This window comes from Ctenopharyngodon idella, chromosome 14, assembly GCF_019924925.1.
Source record: "Ctenopharyngodon idella isolate HZGC_01 chromosome 14, HZGC01, whole genome shotgun sequence".
NCBI lineage: Eukaryota > Metazoa > Chordata > Actinopteri > Cypriniformes > Xenocyprididae > Ctenopharyngodon > Ctenopharyngodon idella.
This window is the reverse complement of record NC_067233.1, coordinates 19,674,360-19,694,543: the sequence shown is the minus strand read 5'-3', so window position 1 is coordinate 19,694,543 and position 20,184 is coordinate 19,674,360. Positions and strand designations below refer to the sequence as shown.

Genomic DNA, 20,184 nt, shown 5'->3' with positions numbered 1-20,184 from the left:
CTTAGGGCCGATTTCGACATTTTCAGCTCCAATTGCATCACAGATGTAATGCTGAAGTGATCTGTAGAGGGTATATGGAGGGCAGTCATATTTTGAGCTAGAATTAGTTTTCTTTGATGTCTCCCCTTGAGCTGAGCCATGAAACCAAGTCTTTTTTTGTGGAAGACGTGCCAAACAGTCTGAGCTTCTGTTTTCTAAGAGGTTTCACATCTCATTCATTTAGGTTGTGGTGTGATTGAAGTCAGGCAGATCCACGGGGCATAAACATGCTGCCACACGAATTGCTGAAAAATGCCGCCTGACAGCTTTTTGAATGTTTTGATCCATTCTGGAGACGAGACGCGAGATTGAAGTAGCCAAAAATTGGAATTCTTTCAGATCTGTGGCACTTTAGAAGGAATTGCTTTCAACTTCACTACCTTGCATGCCTAGACTTTCCGTTACCACCATCTAGTGTTACAACCAACAGCAACTAAAGAATTAGGCCTACTGTTCAGTTAGTATCAGTAATTAAAGGTGCAGTGTGTCGTTTCTCTTCCACTAGCTTCACAAATGGAATTACACAAAAAAATGACTGTTTTCAAGCAAGTTTCTGTCTGAGTTTACATTTTTGGACAAATCAATGTCTGACTGACTTGTCATATGGGATCATTTTAACATTAAAAAAGGCACACTTCACCTTTAATTGTACCAATACATAAGGTAGATTTTTGAAAGGTTTAATTGAATCTAATGAAAATGAAATAGAAATCTTAAAAAAAATCTAATTTTCTGTTTTGGTTTTTAGCCAATGTGTGCACAATTTTTGGTTGCATCCAATCCAGTTTTCATTTTGGCGCATCACAAATTTTTGTACATTCAGAGTATTAAATTTATGTAAATTTGGTCAATTAATTATTTTTCTAGAAGATAATCTCTTCTAAAGCATTTCACTATCTCTCTAATAAAACAACCATCTCATGTAGTCCCACCCTACCAACACAAGTTATAATATGATTTGTTGCTGTGGCATCTGGTCACTCCTGTCAGATATCCTGACACTGAATACTACAATGCCAACTGTGATGTGCTTTTCATCTGTATGTAGAGCCTGTGTGTTATAATGTTTAATGCAACAGTTCATTTTTGTAACTTTTATTAGTTTAGTACATATTATGGGGGAAGTTGTTGTCGGCATGGGCATTTAATAATTTATATATAACTAAACTGTCTAATTTGTGTCTGTAATTTATGAAAACCGGCAGGCTGTATCAAATTCACTATGTATTCCCATTTAAAGTATTGTTCTTATGACACCGGGTCCATCCCCCCTGATGTGATTCAGTTTGTGGATTTGTGAGTTAGCCTACTTTCTTTGGCTCAGGTTTTGTGGCAAGGTTAACCATTTAAATAATAATTTCAGACTGCAATAATAATGAAACAGTTGAGTGATTTTTAGCTTGCAATTTTAAGCTTTTGTTAAAAACAAAAAAAATTATATGTATTTGAATATATTATAAAATCTAATTTATTTCTGTGATTGCAAAGATTAATTTTTAGCTGCCATTACTACAGTTTTCAGTGTCACATGATTCTTCATGAGTCCATTCTTTGTACCTCACTTAATACATCTGAGATGATTTGACAGATACCAGATCTTCTAATTGTGATAACTGATCTCTGGTTAATTTGGTTCTTCAAAGGAATTTGCGGATATGATTAAAATATCTGAATTAAGTTGTCTGATATTACTGTGTGTTCTTGTTCATTGGAAAGCACAGATATACTGATACTCACGATTGGCTGGCATCAAGACCGCAATGTAATGACATCTCATTATTAAAAATGAAACAAAATGACATAAGTTCTAATAGATAAATAAAATGTGTAAATGTTTGTTACACCATTCCCAATTACTTCCATTTTTCACAATTTCTAGTATTTGTCCAGGCTTTACACTTTTTTTTCTGTGTCAAGAATAGACTATTGTAATTAGCAATTCGGTTAATTTTACACGTGAAGCAGATAAAGATTATTAAGGGTCAATAACATATTTGGCACAGCAGACTGTATTTTTTATATTACGTTATTTTTGTAAAGTTATCAGCGTCAAGCCACCAGTATAATAGCCGTTACCGTTCAAATGAATGCACGGTTCATACTGTGTGTAATGTGTAAGGTTCCAAATTATGAGAATTACTCCGTTACTATACAACATTTTTTATTATGTATATAATAACCTATTTACATTTAAAAGATTTTTTTATTTAAAGATTTATTTTAAATATTTTTTTTATAAAATTTATGGTCACTTTTAATAAATCCTTGCTGAATACAATAATAATAGTGATGCACTTAGAAGGAATCACTAAAAATGCTTTATTTTTTTCACAGCTAAATTGCAAATCAGTCTATTTGTAAAAATGCCATTTATTTTCCATTTCCAAGTAAATGGGGCTTTACTATATTTTATCATCCAGTATTGATTCACAGTGTGATTAATGGTTCTTTTTATAAGGTGATCTGTCAGTCAGCCCTGGGAAACTGAATTAATTTCAGGGGCCGACTGCATGAGACAGCAGATCCTCTGTGTTTCTGAATAAAGCCTGAGCCTTTTGTGATTGCCCATGTGTCCTTTAAGAGATCACCCCTCCCCCTCTCCCACCGATAACCCCCTCCCCCCCTCTCTCCTTCCAGTTCCTCCTCTCACACCCCCTCACCATATTAACAGCTACCATGAGCATTCACACTCATTGTTTGCCTTGAGATGGGAGTGACGTTGGATTTGGGTCATTTGTGATTCATGATGTCATTCGACTCTTGTGCAGCTCTGATTGTAAATGGCAAAAAAAAGCAGGAATCTCCTTCCCCACAATGCAGTTGTGCATTTCTTTCACATTGGAATGTGTGTTGAGCCTGATTCCTTAAATTATTAATTAGCAGAATGTGGCATAGTGGGGAAAAATCTGTGGAGCCTAAAACCGAGCGGCGGAAAGAGAGAAAATATGGCTTGTGGAAGAATAGGCACTAGGTACAACAGGGATGCGTTGCCATAACAACCTTTTCTGTAAGGGCCGCCCACTAGACTGTCAGTGGGCATTCCTGGGAGTAAGCAAGTGTTGTAAGGAGGGTTCTCCTTTCCCCCCCCCCCCCCCTCCCAAAAAAAAAAAAAAAAAAACAGTGCAAGCTCAGCCACCAATCTGATTGGTCACACCTCCTCTCTCTTTGTGTGGACCAAAGCATGCTGGGTAAGACCCTGGAGTGAATGCTCATTTGTCTGTGGAAGGCTCTCGGAAGGATCCCAAAGTCTGCTTGGATTTTAGGAGCTGGAGCCGCACAGAATAAACCAAGGTAGAGCTTGATCTTCTCTCTTTCATCACAGCCACGGCTGAGTTTCTATTGCACGTTCATCTACACGTCGTAACTAGGCTGCGTGCTGTCGCGTTGTCAGAATGAATCACAAAAGAGGGGGTGGGGTTGATCAGGAGGTGTTTGGACAAAGAGCCCAAGCTGTGGGGGATTGTTTACTACAGCAGCGTCAGGCGTGAGCGCGTCTTCTGCGTACCTCCTCCTCCATTATCTGATGGCAAACGCCTCCGGAGCAAAACACATTTATGTTTGCTAATTCAAGAATGGTTGTCTCTCTATCATTCTCTTTTCCTCCGCTTTTCTCTCCATGTCACGTCATGCTTTATTCTTTGCCTTTGCACGCTCGTGTTTTATTAACTCTTTCAGTGACGTGCTGATCTCACCAGGGCAGTGATGCAGCTGTTACAGGCTGGATCAGATAAAGGACTGTGTTTTCAACCCTTCGGCACTTGTGTTGAAGCCATCAGGCGAGCCCCCTGTTCTGGGCCTACTATTTCGAGGGGGGGTGGGGGTGGACAAATGGAGCAGGACGATCTGAAAATGCCTGCCATTCTCTTCCTCCCTCCCTGTTGGGGGTTAAAGCTGACAGCAACATCACATGTTTTCCATTTTGCTTCTGATAATGCAGCTCTTTGTTGCATGTGAGATCACTTCCTGGTTTCCCTGATATCTGTGAAAGTTTCCACGGTTCAGATGACATGCTTTTCCACCCAGAGCATCTGGAAGTTTAAAGCAATGTTTCTGTTAGGGTTAGGGTTTTTTTTTTTTTTTCTTTTTTTTTTTAAGGCATCCCTTGTGATTAAAGTACTGTGGTACATTGATGATATCACATGGCAGTACCATAGTAATTTGATGTATACCATGGTACTGAATGATTACCATATTTATGCTGTTGACATCCAAATACTTTAAAGAAACTTTTTGTAAGTGTTCAGAATTGTCTCTCTTTACAGTTTATACAAAAGTAAAACCAAATTTTAGTGCAAGAAGCTTTCAGATTATTTTTTTGGTGTCATTTTGTTCATTTTCTTCTTTTTTTTTTTTAAATGGCTCATTACAGACTTACCAGTTTTACTGTTGTAAGTGATTGAAATGAGTTACCTTGATCATTTGTTTTAAAATAATGTGCTGTATAAGGGATAATGTGTTCATTTATTCCAGTAAGGTCCAATTCACAAGCAAATGACTCTTATGAACTGGTTCTTTTAATGCTCTCAAACTCAGCCTTTATTCCCTTTAATCATTTGAATTGTTACTGATTGATTGTTTATATGATAGTGTGTGTGGAAAATGTAGGATTGTGTAGGATTTTGTCTTGTACAACAATCAAATATACACATCAGCAGTAATTCTACAAATACATCTGACCACATTGACCAGTCAAAAAGAAGTATTCCAGAGAGCCTTGGTATAAGAACTGATATTTGTTAGCAGTTTTCTTTTTTTTTTTTTTTTTTTCACCTTTATGAAAATCCAGATCTTCTATTGAGTATTTTATTTAAATTACCACAGGACTTTCTGTCCAAACACACCATGACAGTTTGTTGCAGATGTTTGAGTTTCAGTACTCATTGTAATGCAGAGAGCTGGTCGCATCCTGCTGTTGAATGCTATCACCACCATCACAACACGCATGGACCATCAGAGAGATCAAAGCTCACTCAGGAAGCAGAGAGCAGCTCCTCCCCTTTGTCTCTTTCACTACGGCTATTGTGTAATGTAACCAATTTTTCTGGAATAAGACCCAGCTTGATCTGAAAACAGCGTTTATGCCAAGGTACACTTGTGTAGTGAGGAAAAACGTAATGATTGTTTGGATATTTGAATAATTCTTGCCTTTTTTTACATTCTTGCTAGGAATTGTATTTTTAGAAGTGACTCAATAGAGGTTTTTTTTTTTTTTTTTTTTTTTTTCCAAAAGTTGCTTACTTCCGTCTTACCTGCCTTTCAGCAAATAACTTATGGTCTACCAACCGAACATTGCATCATCTAAATATTCAACCCTGATAAGATTTATAACATGTCCCCTTCACTTTTCAGATCATTTCCTCACCCGTGGCTGCAAGGTTGTCTAGTTCAGGAGCTCTGTGTGAGACATACTGTAGTGATGAACTGAGAAATTGCTCTGACTGCTGGTGAAGTGATGTTTGGACTGCAGTGTGTTTACTATACAATGTCTGTGGTCACGAATGACTGGGCCACAGGACCGCAGTCTCAGTCGGGCGGTTGGAGCTCTTTCCTGGAAGGAGAAAGAAAACAGTGATGTCAGTGTCTGTGAGGAGAGGTGGTCTGGCGTAAAATGTCTCGCAGGGGAGATAGAGAATCCTACACCGGAGAGGTTGAGGAAACAGCATTATGTGACTGAAATATATCCATGATCAGGATGTTTAGGCCTAGTAAAAGTGCTTAGTTAAAAAAGTTATTTCCGTTAATAAATATAATTAATATAGCCTTGATTCTGTTTCATTTGCATAGTCAAAATTTGGTCCGCTTTACAGCTTCTGGCTAAGGACTGCACACTCAGACTAGAGGAGATTTGTGTTTTAACCAGCATGTTTGTTTTGGGTTTTTTTGTGCTCTTTAGGGGCGGATTTATTTAAATGATTGATAGTACAATCAACCCTTGTGGAAAAAAAACAGTCATGTTTTAGCCTATATATTAATTAATGCAGTAGCTCTATAACATTAAAAAACTGAACTTTTGATGTACTTGAAGAGTGTTCAAAGGTTAAAGGGGGGTCTAATGCTATTTCATGCATTCTGACTTATTTAAGTCAAGTCAAGTCACCTTTATTTATATAGCGCTTTTTACAATGTAGATTGTGTCAAAGCAGCTTTACATTGATAACTGGTACATTGTTAGGCTGCACAGCAGCTCTTAAAGAATAGTATCAATGCAGGCAGATCAAAGCACTGTTGAATATCAAATGTCAAGTCAAGTGTCCCCAACTAAGCAAGCCAGAGGCGACAGCGGCAAGGAACCCAAACTCCATCAGGTGACATTAGGTGGCAGACAAGTGGCAAATTGGTGTTAAAATGGAGAAAAAAACCTTGGGAGAAACCAGGCTTAGTCGGGGTGCCAGTTCTCCTCTGGCCAACAGTGCTTTGTTACAATTCAGGTTGTTATCATAAGTCCAATAGGATCGCAACATTAAAAGTATTTATTTCAGTTCCATCCAATTGAGGATCGTATTGAGGATCACGCCGGTATGGACAGTTATTGAGGAACTGTGTCGTGGCTGTCGTGTCGATGAGGCCCTCACAGTGGATGATCTAGTTCACTCAATCTCTGCTGATACGTCAGGGCTGCGTTGTGGTCGTGTCAAGGTGCAGGTCCTTGGTCTCACCTGGATACGGCCCGGATCCGGTTGACTACGGTGAACCTCGGGATAAACAGAAAGACTAATATTAGCGTAGATGCCATTCTTCTTCTGATGTAACGAGTACATCAGGTGTTATAGGAAGTGTTCCCGGTTCCGGCTGACCTAATTAAATTGTTGTTAGCTGTAAATTTGAGACACCTGATGCTTTTAATGTTAATCTACAGTGTTACCAATTAAGGTCATTTCACAAAGGTGTTGACAAAATGTCCAAGAAATAAGGGGACGTGCGAAGACTTTATTTTTTTTGAGGGTCTGGGAAATAATCAGTGACCCTTCGCAAAGACCCACCCCCCTAAGTTACTGTTTCTTTGTCTGACAAGCCATGCACACTCACGCCACATATCATGTTCTCACAGAGTGAAAAATACATCGCTGAGCAAAGAGGACACTGACAACATGCCAACAGACAAGACAGAGCAGGTTACTTTTGGTATGAAACAAAGGCTCAGCTTTCAAATTTTCTCATTTTATAAGAAATTTAAACAATACATACCATTTTGTGGCTTTTTAATGTTGTAACAGATCATCGCTTCCTACTAGTAATAAACGTGAATTAACATTAGAAGGTATGTTGTTTTATCCACAGAAAGACATCTAAACACCATTTTATTTTATTTTTTTATTTTTTTTAAGGTCAAGTCCACCAACGTTAATTTATTTACTCCCCTGTCTGGTTTGTTTGTCGGACAAAATGGCAGATTCAGCATTGTGAATGGTCAGGTCGCCTTTCAATCAAACTCCCAGCGAAGGGTGAATTACTTTTGGTTGGACAGAAATTCAGATTACAAAGCAGAATATAATGTTCATAGATATCTAGTTTTCTTGCTACTACGTGCCTCAAAATTCGAGTATATTTTTGACGCCATTAGCCTGGCAAATCCAACAAATCCAATTGATTTAGTTCTTCCTTGTAACATGGCTTTTTCCCCCCGGTGGATTAAGATGGTTTCCGTCAGCTATTGGCATTTTTTGTGCAGTATGCATCAGACGGTCTGTGAATGACCAGTCCCTGGTTAGTTTATTCACTAGTATATTTTTAGACTTTTGTTTTTATACTTAACTCTATTTCATAGCTGACAACATACTAAAGGGTATTCTTCATTGTACATATGTTTGTGATGGGATTGCCTTTGAACCCAGACTGCTCACTATAATGGTTTGGTGTACTGTTAATCTCGCGTTACTTCTACATCTGGGTTTTTTGAGCAGGTTTGACAACCTCCTGGACATTGTTCAAATAATGGCATTAGGCCAGACTGTAAATGGGACACCTAAGCATATCTGTAGTTCATGTGATTCTCCTAGAATAAACACAATCTCCATCTTCATCTACAATTAGGTTCCTGCATCTACAGCCCCTGATATCCTGTATCTGGCTGTGGCATCAAACAGATCTTAGGTCAGCGTTTCATCTTTATTAGTCTTGCAATCCCGAACATGTCTGGTATTTGCTTTCCACCTTCACATGTACGCTAGCTCACTTTGTGCACTTCTCACATGTGTTTTGTCTTAATCAGCTTACCCTTGTTCTTCACCAGCCAGGAAGGTGCATTAGTGTGTTTCTGTCCTCGCTTTGCATGCCTGATAAGCCCGATTTGGATCCTAAGAGCCAGGGATCCATGCTGAGCTACTTACCCAGGTGCCAAGGCCTGCTGACTGGGAGTGTTGCTTCCTCTGAGTGTCTCTTCCAGGGCCTTTACTGGAGAGTGTAGCACCAGATGTTCTGTGCTATTTTTGGGAGAGGTCTTTGAGTAGCAGAGAATGTGGGTCGGTCCAGAGAGCTGGACCACGTTAGGTTGGTAGTTAAGGATGATATAGTTGTGTTTAAGGCAGAGATTTGATTTCAGCAGGCTAAAGGTGGGATATGTCATTTCTACTGTAGCGCTTTTCAGAAACAGTGACTGTAGATTAAAATGATTTTGGAAAGTGATTTTTGTTGGACTGCCAGCAATTGGTTGCCAAGGTGCAGTTTTGGGAGTATGTTGTAGAGGTCAACTGATAAGGGTTTTTCAAAGGCTAATGCTGATGCATTAATTCGGAGTGGTGATTGGCTGTAGAGTACGAGTCTACGTCATCAGTTTCTGAGCTTTTCTCCACATCATTCATGAGAATGAACTCTTTTAATCCTATCACTGTGCCGTATTGTGCATGGAGACTTCAAATGTCACAAAAGACCGCTTTAGCACTGTTCGTTCACCTGCCTGTTCAGATTTTCATTCTGACAGGTCATAAGTGTGTTTCCTCAGTACAGTAACACAAAAGAGTTGTTGGCATTTTCTCCATGATGCGGCTGGATTTTTATATATTCATTCATTATTTCATATAGACCAATAGCTCTGCAAAGTTATAATGCTGATTTGTTGATATTTCAAAGAATCATTTATCAAAAAATATTTGATTTGTTCATGATAGTTGTTTTTGTGAGTTTGTTGTCATAGGGTTATATTTTTTTAAATTCATCAAGGTGCCACCAACTCTGTTTGTTTTTCTTTCTCCGATTATATTTTAATATTCATTTGTCTGTAATGAGTGTGGTTTTATAGGTTGTTGTCTCCCCTCTTCCCACCTTCTACACTCCCACTATTCCACAGCTTTACACGCCCATTTCTTTTTCAGATCTGAGGTGTGAACGACCAGCGCGGGTGTTTCATGACACTTTAAAAACACTGTTACTGTGGTATCTGTGTATCCATAGTATTGTTTTTGTTGATTTTAGAATGTTATCATCTGATGCAGGTAATCTTGAAATGGTTAAATATTGGGACAGTTAATCATTCTGTTATTAGTGTTTTTTTTATTATTTTTTATTAAATGTCCTTATGCATTATAACTTTGATCAGTTCCTTTAGAAAGTCATGATGCCTGTTCTGCACTCCTAAAAGCCACTAGTGTAACGTTTTAATTTTTGACCTCTGCCACACTCAGTTAAACTTTGGCCTTTGATCTCTGTCCTTTGCAGGTGATGTGTCTCCCATCAGCATGTCTCCCATCAGCCAATCCCAGTTTATCCCACTGGGAGAAATCCTGTGCCTGGCCATTTCTGCCATGAACTCCGCCCGTAAGACTGTCACGCAAGAGACTCTCATCGAACACCTAGCAACATGCTTCCCAGGTAATGTCCTTCAATGATAACACAGAACATAAGCGCAGGAAATGTGCTTAATTGTATTGAAAATAATGCTACAATGCAAAGCATCTTAATGATCCTAATATGCTTCATTTTCTAAATGCAAAATATTAATTCTTTTTCATTTTAAATTTAAGGTCATTTGTGACCTGGATATGTTTTTGTGAGATTTACTTAAATGTCGCAAGCCAGATTCAACCTCGCTTCAGATCCTATGCTCTAACCCCAAGGCCACAGCATAGAAATGAATGTTGAGCTTAATATTTTTCACCTTTACATAAGACCAGACATGCTCTGTTATTTTCACGCTTCTTAAAAGATGCTGGAAGCATCTGTAAATCTTACATGTTGAATCTGTTTTATAACTGTTCAGTGAATTTATTTTCTTCAGTTTTTGCCAGTAACACCAGTCGTAACCATTTACACAGCCATTTGCACATGATAATAGCCATATCCTGGAACATCTGGATAAAGTCTCATATTTAGAGTGCTGTAAACCATGATGTGGTCACAGTAGTGATACGGAAAGTTTAACATCCGTTGTTATGTGCACTTATTGCAGAAACGCAGCACAGGATAATGATGTTTTGCTGAAATTAGTGGTTGGATTATGGGGAAAATGTGTTGTAATATATTCTCAGTGGATATGATACAGACATAGTGAATCAGCATTCTTAAGGCTTTAAAGTTTGATGCAACTAAACAGACAAGTATTAAATATGTTTTTTTTTAAATTCTGGTTTTTGATGTTTATTTGAAAATACTGTATCAGTGTACAAAACTATACAAATACTTGGTTTGGCTGGTTGAAATAGCTAAGATTATATCTCAAAATTGTTGAATTGTTGCATACATGGAATTTGTTGCATACATGGAATTTACATGGAACAATTTCACGAAATTGTTGCATACATGTATATAGGTAATCACAGCCGTGCTGATATAGAGCCATATCGCATATATGTATATTGTTTATACAATAGCTCTTTTGCGTGAAACTTCCTTCCGCCACGGATTCAAATCTCAAGTTGACAGTTTAACCAGGCACGTGCACACATAGACATCAAAGGGGGCTCAAGCACCTGCCCTTTTTCTTCCTCGAGAGAAAGTGCCCTTTTTTCTGGGTGTTTTTTTTTTTTTTTTTAATAAATGAGCGCTTTCATTCTATATTAATATTAACATAAACATAAATAGAAAAAAATAAATAAATGCATTTTACAGTAAACGCACGCCACATGCCATTTATTCCCGCATGCGTGCCCTGCCCTTTTTTTTACAGTCTATGGCCCTGCCCCACCTCATGTTTGCTGCTGGCTGACACCCGGGAAAAGATAACAGGTGTCTGGCAATGAGAAGCGCAAAAAGTAAAAAAGCCCAAGATGAATCCCGTGCATCACTTTCAGGTAGCCTATGTATGTTCAAAAACATATGAAAGTTTTGGCTATTGAAGGGTGAGATTATTTATACATGTTCAACGCCACGTTAATAATTTGTCCACCAGCAACGCATCTGCCTGATTTGATACTAATGCAGTTTATGTCATTATAATTTAAATTATTTTAATGTGCTATGCCGTGCGTTTTGAACCATGGTAAAGATATCTGTAGGGCTGTCAAGTGTTAATACCAGAAGTAGAGCATTCCACAGACGCGAAGGCATGAACCACATTGTTAGACAGTTTTCTAAGGATGCACGATTTATTAAAAACCATTAAAAAAAATCATAATACAGCATAGCATAGTGCTATCTTTTTTAAACCTATGCTTACACAGAAGAATACATCAATAAAAATGTAAGCCCTTTCTCTGCGTTTGCATGTTTTGATGTATGCATATTCTTGTTCAAGAAATTACAGTGGCTGTAGCATTTCTGTCACAAAGAAGTGGCTTGTTATTATTAATGTTATTGTTATTATTATTATTATTATTATTATTATTTAAATTAATATTATATTTTTAATTAAATGCTGTTTGGCCAAAAACGAGGATTTGATCATGCTGCATAACAACAACAATCACCAGGCTTTTGGCGCCCTCTGTAGGCATTTGTTATAATACATAACATTTCAGGGGAATAGACTTCTTAAAGGAACACTCCACTTTTTTTGAAAATAGGCTCATTTTCCTACTCCCCTAAAGTTAAACAGTTGAGTTTTACCGTTTTCGAATCCATTCAGCCGATCTCTGGGTCTGGTGGTACCACTTTTAGCATAGCTTAGCATAGTTCATTGAATCCGATTAGACCGTTAGCATCTCGCACAAAAATGACCAAAGGATTTCGATATTTTTCCTATTTAAAACGTGACTCTTCTGTAGTTACATCGTGTACTAAGACCGACGGAAAATGAAAAGTTGCGATTTTCTAGGCCGATATGGCTAGGAACTATACTCTCATTCCGGCGTAATAATCAAGGAACTTTGCTGCCGTACCATGGGTACAGCAGGCGCAATGATATTACGCAGCGTCTCTCACAAATGTCTCCATGGTTGCAAGGCCTGCTCCCTGTGCAAGCAGGGGGTCACAGGCGCTGCGTAATATCATTGCGCCTGCTGCACCAATGTACGGCAGCAAAGTTCCTTGATTATTACGCCGGAATGAGAGTATAGTTCCTAGCCATATCGGCCTAGAAAATCACAACTTTTCATTTTCCGTCGGTCTTGGTATACGATGTAACTACAGAAGAGTCAAGTTTTAAATAGGAAAAATATCGAAACTCTTCGGTCATTTTTGTGCGAGATGCTAACGGTCTAATCGTATTCAATGAACTATGCTAAGCTATGCTAAAAGTGCTTCCGCCAGACCCGGAGATCGGCTGAATGGATTCGAAAAAGGTAAAACTCAACTGTTTAACTCTAGGGGAGTTGGAAAATGAGCCTATTTTCAAAAAAAGTGGAGTGTTCCTTTAATGTGTTTTAAATATGAAGTAGCTTGTTTTGGTTAATTTAGAAAAAATCTACAGATGCAAAGAGACGGGTATAGTAGGCTTAAAACAAACACCATCTAAATGTGTATTTTGGAAGTTTTCTTTCCATTAGAGTAAAAAGACATGGAAGCAAAAATAGACCAAAATCTCAATTGTTCACGACATACTTGAAAATAGTAGCGTAGAAAACATGCACATTGTGGCATAGTTTCCTTTGCTGTTGCCTGCTCTTGTGATGAACCTAGTGAATAAGAAAAAAGACCATGGTCTCTGCGAACTGATTATTTTGTAGAAATCTGTTGAGTATAAAACAGTTGCGAGAGTATGAGGGAATTAAAATAAATTAAGGAAATCAGAGTTGTTAATATATCTAACGTTTTGTTTATTTATTTATTTATTTATTTATTTATTTATTTTTCAAATAAATAATTTTGAGAAGTGCCCTTTTCCCCCACTTGAGCCCCTGCCCCCCAAAATGTCTGTGCACGTCTCTGAGTTTAACAGTTTAGCCCAAGCCTCCTTTACTAACTCAAAAACGTCACTTTAGAACTAGTAACTAAGGAATGGGCTACTTCAGTGAAGTTATAAGAGAGCAACAATGAGGCAGGACATGCATATGAATGAAAAAGAGAGAGATAGTTAGACGGGCTGAATGTGCGTGCTTTTAGTTTTAGTTTTAAGGGGCTGGAATGACAAATATTTTTACATTAGTATTCCTAAAGCATTGCGTGCATTTAAAACAAGGCGAAAGTGTAAAGTCATCAGCATAAAGAACATCATTATAATCATTTTATAAATTATTTATATATATTTTTGTTTTTTCAACTCAAGGTCAGATTTATTTTATTTTTCACCAATAAAATATAAAAAAAAAGACAGCATATCATAAATAACATCATATCTATTGTGTGTGTGTGTGTGTGTGTGTGTATATATATATATATATATATATATATTATATATATAGTGTGTATATATAATATATTTATATATATATATATATATATATATATATATATAATATTTCACTACTGCGAGGTAGACCAGTAGTTCTTGGGACTATTGTTCAAATTTATTTGTACATCGTACATCCCGTGAAATAGCTATTTGGAGATAGTCTTTTGTTGCTTTTCTGGTATGGTTTTCTTTTGATCTGCTAGTACTGCACTCCAGCGTTTTCTACTCTCTAGTAATGGTCTCCAGTATGATTTTAGTGAGCTTTTTGACCTACAAACAAACAAAAAAACAATTAAATAAAAACATGCATTTTGCATCATTTTCTTTTTACAGTATGGGTTAAACAAATCAGAAGCATGCCCACTGGTGGCCATGATCTCTCTCGCTTGCAATCCTGCATCTGACAGTTTTTGAATTGTAGTGGCCCTGATACTGTGGTTCGTGTAGGATGATCACATCCTTTGCACAACCTCACGAACATGCTGGACAGCTGATTTATACCCAAAGCAACAGCGGTGTACCAGATGTTGTCGTTAACAGCAAACGTCCTCCTGGGCTGCAGGTAGAGTTTTTGCATCAGGTGGGATTTTGCCGAGATATTTCTCAAGTGAGGAAACTGGACACAGAGAGCTACCGGACTCTTCAAACATAGCGCCCCTCCGATTTTGCCTGTCGACCTCCAGTGGGTTTTTTTTTTTTTGTTGTTTTTTTTTTTCTTCATTAAATGTCATCGTGAAATATTTTGTACCATTTTCATCTTGCTTCAGTTCAGACAAGTCTGGCTTAAGTTGTCGATTACCCTCCTTCCCTCTTCTTGCAAAGTGTAAATGAATGTCATAGCACATCTTATTTAATAAACCTTTTTGGGTTACCAGGGTCTAGTGCAGCAGGTCGCGTCAGTATTTGCTAGTCTTCAGATGATATCGGTGAGTAGTGTGATGTTCTATCTGTACAGGATCATCGGCTCTGTTTAACAATTTCTTTAAAAACGTTGTTGGCGGACGTGAACTCGGAGTCTTGCATTAAATTCCACTCACGGCTAAGAGGGACTGCACCCCCCTGATATAGAGAGCGATAGAAGAAAATATAAATGTACTTTTTTTTTTTTTTTTTTTTTTTTTTTTTTGTATCCATGTATCGCTTCTAAAATGGCTTAAAATGATGATTTAATGCCATTTTTGCTACCAGTGTTTAAATCAAAAGCACTATTCAAGACATTTAAATCACAGGCCCCATACAGTGGGTACGGAAAGTATTCAGACCCCCTTAAATTTTTCACTCTTTGTTATATTGCAGCCATTTGCTAAAATCATTTAAGTTCATTTTTTTTCCTCATTAATGTACACACAGCACCCCATATTGACAGAAAAACACAGAATTGTTGACATTTTTGCAGATTTATTAAAAAAGAAAAACTGAAATATCACATGGTCCTAAGTATTCATTCTTCTGATCATCCTTGAGATGGTTCTACACCTTCATTTGAGTCCAGCTGTGTTTGATTATACTGATTGGACTTGATTAGGAAAGCCACACACCTGTCTATATAAGACCTTAGAGGCCTGACGGAAGCCTCTCCTCAGTGCAAGACACATGAAAGCCCGCATGGAGGACTCCAAGATGGTGAGAAATGAGATTCTCTGGTCTGATGAGACCAAGATAGAACTTTTTGGCCTTAATTCTAAGCGGTATGTGTGGAGAAAACCAGGCACTGCTCATCACCTGTCCAATACAGTCCCAACAGTGAAGCATGGTGGTGGCAGCATCATGCTGTGGGGGTGTTTTTCAGCTGCAGGGACAGGACGACTGGTTGCAATCGAGGGAAAGATGAATGCGGCCAAGTACAGGGATATCCTGGACGAAAACCTTCTCCAGAGTGCTCAGGACCTCAGACTGGGCCGAAGGTTTACCTTCCAACAAGACAATGACCCTAAGCACACAGCTAAAATAACGAAGGAGTGGCTTCACAACAACTCCGTGACTGTTCTTGAATGGCCCAGCCAGAGCCCTGACTTAAACCCAATTGAGCATCTCTGGAGAGACCTAAAAATGGCTGTCCACCAACGTTTACCATCCAACCTGACAGAACTGGAGAGGATCTGCAAGGAGAAATGGCAGAGGATCCCCAAATCGAGGTGTGAAAAACTTGTTGCATCTTTTCCAAAAAGACTCATGGCTGTATTAGATCAAAAGGGTGCTTCTACTAAATACTGAGCAAAGGGTCTGAATATTTAGGACCATGTGATATTTCAGTTTTTCTTTTTTAATAAATCTGCAAAAATGTCAACAATTGTTTTTCTGTCAATATGGGGTGCTGTGTGTACATTAATGAGGAAAAAAAAAAATGAACTTAAATGATTTTAGCAAATGGCTGCAATATAACAAAGAGTGAAAAATTTAAGGGGGTCTGAATACTTTCCGTACCCACTGTATATTTGAAGATTGTGAAGTCAGTCTTTAGGACTTACCAAAAAAATCATTGCAGTATTCAAGATTATTGGTTAATTTGATGTGACTAAAAAAATATTGTGATTTAATCAATATATTGCCCAGCCCTAAATGTATTAGCATAGCCTTAATTGTTTTGTTACATGTGAGTCATGATTTTTTTTTTGTTTGTTTGTTTGTTTGTTTGTTTGTTTTGTGGTCAGATATGGTCGGTTTCAGCATCTCAAGTAGTATGATGTTGATTATATCATGTGAGACTGAGCTAAAGAGATGCAGAAGATGCTGAGTCATAATGAGCTCTTTGTCCCTTATGTTGTGAGGCAGTGAGGTTACTATAGAATCAGTGAACAAAGAAGTTGCTATAGAATCATGATCTCATCCTTCCAGCTCATACCCTAAAAACACATTTTTGAACCAGCCATAATTTTTGCACACCTAGACCTCTCCTCTAGACCATATTACCAGTATTGAGAAGGCAAGTCATAGTCTGTGGTGTGTGTGGTCACCAGGTAAATAGGGTTTGGTTTGATTCAGTTTGTAAGGTTACCTTGAACTGCTTTAAGTCACTTTAGATAAAAGTATCTGCCAAATAAATACATGTAAATGTATCTGAGTGTGTATAAAAGTCTTAATGGGGATAGTTTTGTTCTGGTAAAAAGATAAGTGTGTTGGAGAGAGGCACATTGAATGTAAAAATAAAGCATACAGGCATCATTGAAATGTAATATGTTATTCCACAGAGCACATTTTCATCTGACTCATGTAGCAGTTCTTCTCACTGCATATATTGCAGGAAAGAACATTCCCCCAATGAAGTTTCTGTTTTGGTTCAGGTGCAAATCCACTAATGTGTTTATTTTGGAGAAAGCTGTTGTTAGGAGGATGTTGCATTGATCCTGTTGTGAAAAAAAGAAAAATAGTCTTTTTGTAAGGCACACAGCATCACATTATTACTGCTTGGTTTCTCATTTTTCAGAGGTCAACGTCTGTTTGTTTGGAGAAAAAAAACTTCTAATGTAAAAGTAAAACTTTGAAACGGAAACTTCTGCAACACAGACTCAGTGTATTCTTCTGACAGTTTTTTGTGTAATCTAAAGAGGGGAAAAAAATAGATGGTTGGGTTGAGTTATTTATTTATTTTTTTAATCCTTTTTTGCAGCAGTGCTTCGTTGTTCTTAAAGGGATAGTTCACCCAAAAATTTAAATTCTGTCATTTATTCACCCTCAAGTTGTTCCAAACCTGTAGAAATTTTTGTTCTGTAGAAAATTTTGACTACCATAGTATTTGTTTTTTTCCTACTATGGAGTGTCTAGTTCATTTTCAATGGGACACATGTGGAAAACTACAAAATGCAGGCGGTTTTGCTGGCAGCGTGAAGGCAGTGCGCAAGCAGTGCATGTGCACTTAAAATCCTACCGTTTCCACAAGCATACCACTTTGCAATAAGTGCAGCCAAAGATAAAAATATTTTCTTTTTTTGAGCGGCAGTGGCAGCTGCATCAGCTTTAACCAATTATTGAACAGATTATTAACAACCAATCATAAAACATTTCAGTGAGCTCATATTGGAGTGTTGAAACCATGATGGACAAGATTGTTTTAAATGTAGTAGAATTCCCAGAGTTGTATGACCCATCAAAAAATCTCACACAGAGATATAAATGAAAAAAATCCAGAGCAAAAATCCAGAGTGCATGAGTTGGTTTGCCAGTTAAAAGTACAAATATTTGCAAAATGTCAGTTAACTGTGTGTGACATGAAAACTGTGCTAGACATATTCCCATGAAATGATAAAAAACAAATAACACAAACACTAAATTTCTGTTATATTTATTTAGTCAGTTTTTAGTAAATACTGTAGGGGATTAAGGGGATATTAGTGGATACAGTTAAGACCCAAGGACCAGATATGATGAGTGAAGACCGGGAGTCAGAGTTAAAAAAAAAATTTATTGAAGAACATTTTACTGAAGAGTAGTTTGCAGTTTCATCAGCAAAAGTCAGCTTCAGCACTGACAAGGAGTTCGTAGGCTGCTCTGCATCCATTCACAAAACCACAGCAATTATACTTTACACAGGTCACTATACGTCATTGCTTCAGGTGAAAAGGATTCTGATTGGCTAAAAAATAGATTTCGAAATTGTTCACACATGGATTGATAGACATAAGCATGTGTCCATAGATTATACAGATGACAACAAAACCCTGGTTTAGGCACGGAGTGACCTCCAAGGTCACAGAACTGCTCTTCTAGGCACCAGTTTGTCTGGAAAAACAAGTCATTCCAGCATCCAGGGTGCCATTTGGTATTTGGTTTGTTCATTTGACCAATACTGATCTGTAACAGAGAACCAGAACACATACACAGGTACATAGCAACTTCAAGGTTGAAGTTGGTCGAGCTCTTGCTCTAATCAGGAACTTTCCCAGAACATACAGATAAGTTGTAGTTTTCTCTCAGTAAGAGGTACAGTATTATACAATATACAATATTCATCATTATTCTCTAGTGATTGAAGATGAAAAGTAAAGTAAATGAAGCTTGAAGAAGTCATTAAAATCATTGAGTATGTGGAAGGATAAATGTTCATCTTTGGTTAATACCTTGATTATAAATCGCTCATTACAATTCACTCAAAAGCATATATATATTGAAGTGGCAGTGGATTCTGGAATCGGACCCTTCAATACAAATGTGACATCGTTAATTTTAACTATATGCCAGTGTCCGTCTGAGAGAGCGACGCGAGCTCTGCCTTGACTGCACAACATGCTTCCACTACAAGAAAAAGCAGCTGCCGCATCCTGTGTGAATTGGCCTTTAGTAGAGTATTGTGATAATATTGTGAAAATATTGCGATTAAACTTTACCTCATGTAAACGCAATACTTTGATTAAAGTAATGCGATTAAGCTCATAATCATAGTAAGCATTATCGCATTAAACTAGGTGGTGTACGCTGATTTTAATCGCAATATACAGGTATGTAAACACCTTAATCGCATTATTCCCGCTCTGACCAAAGTGTGCATGTGCTCGGACATACACGGATGCCATGTGTTGTTCACACAACTTCACGAATGAACTCGTGCCATTTATTCTGAAGTTTTCTCTTCACCAAATCACTAAACTCTGTCAACACAACTTGCTGTGCAGTCTCCGCATCTTCATCCAGACGGTGCGAAGAACGCGGCGGTAGCGTTGGCAAACTCGGCATTGCGATGTTCATCACGGTGCCAAATAATATCCAGTACATCCATAAAAATGTATTTTGAATTTGATGTAAGCAGATTAAAACAATGGCCGGTAACATGCATACTGTATGCCTATCTGAGTGTGGTATAACCATACTTATTAGCGAATAATCAGAGTAATGAAAATTGCATGTAAACTGGAGTGAGGAGTTCTGCTCATGTCATGTAAACATCTTACTGCGATTAAGACCTTACTCTGATTATGAGAAATAATTGCATTATTGGTGCACATGTAAAGTCATTGAATGGTAGTAGTGATTTGATTATTTTTATAAAACCCTCTGAACTTATTCCCAGAACTTAGTTAGGAAGAATGGACATTTGTCTAGGTTGTTGCTTCTTGAGATGCCTTTTTCTTTTTGTAGCAGTTTAATACATCTAAAATGTCTGCTGTGTTTAATAGTCATTTAAATGTAATGCATCTATCAAGATCTTGAGAAGAACTTCTTAACTCAACAGCTCTATGTCTTTAGAACCAAAGTGAATTTCTGCAATAAGTGAGAGACTGTTGTTCTCGATTGGATTAGACAGTCGTTTATATGTGTGTGTGCGTGTGCGTGCGTGTGTGCGTGTGCGTGTGTGTGTGTGTGTGTGAGAGAGAGAGAGAGAGAGAGAGAGAGTGTTTGTAAGGTTGAATTAGGATTGCACCTCATTGACAGGGAAACTAAGCAGCAACTATGATGTAAGTACAGGCAACCCTTCTTCACCTCAGCGTCCACATATACAAGTGCACTGGACTACG

General features: G+C 37.8%; 1 protein-coding gene across 4 annotated transcripts in view; it reads left to right on the top strand.

Moving 5' to 3' along the window:
* stox2b (storkhead box 2b) overlaps positions 1 to 20,184 on the top strand; it is an 86,818-nt gene that overhangs the window by 54,011 nt on the left and 12,623 nt on the right. For 3 of the 4 annotated variants that reach the window (XM_051860731.1, XM_051860732.1, XM_051860733.1), the window contains exon 2: positions 9,691 to 9,843. In XM_051860731.1, coding sequence (XP_051716691.1) covers positions 9,691 to 9,843 — 153 coding nt within the window. Of the gene's footprint in view, positions 1 to 2,744; positions 3,331 to 9,690; positions 9,844 to 20,184 lie in introns of those variants that run through there. The other variant, XM_051860734.1, reaches the window with a different exon arrangement.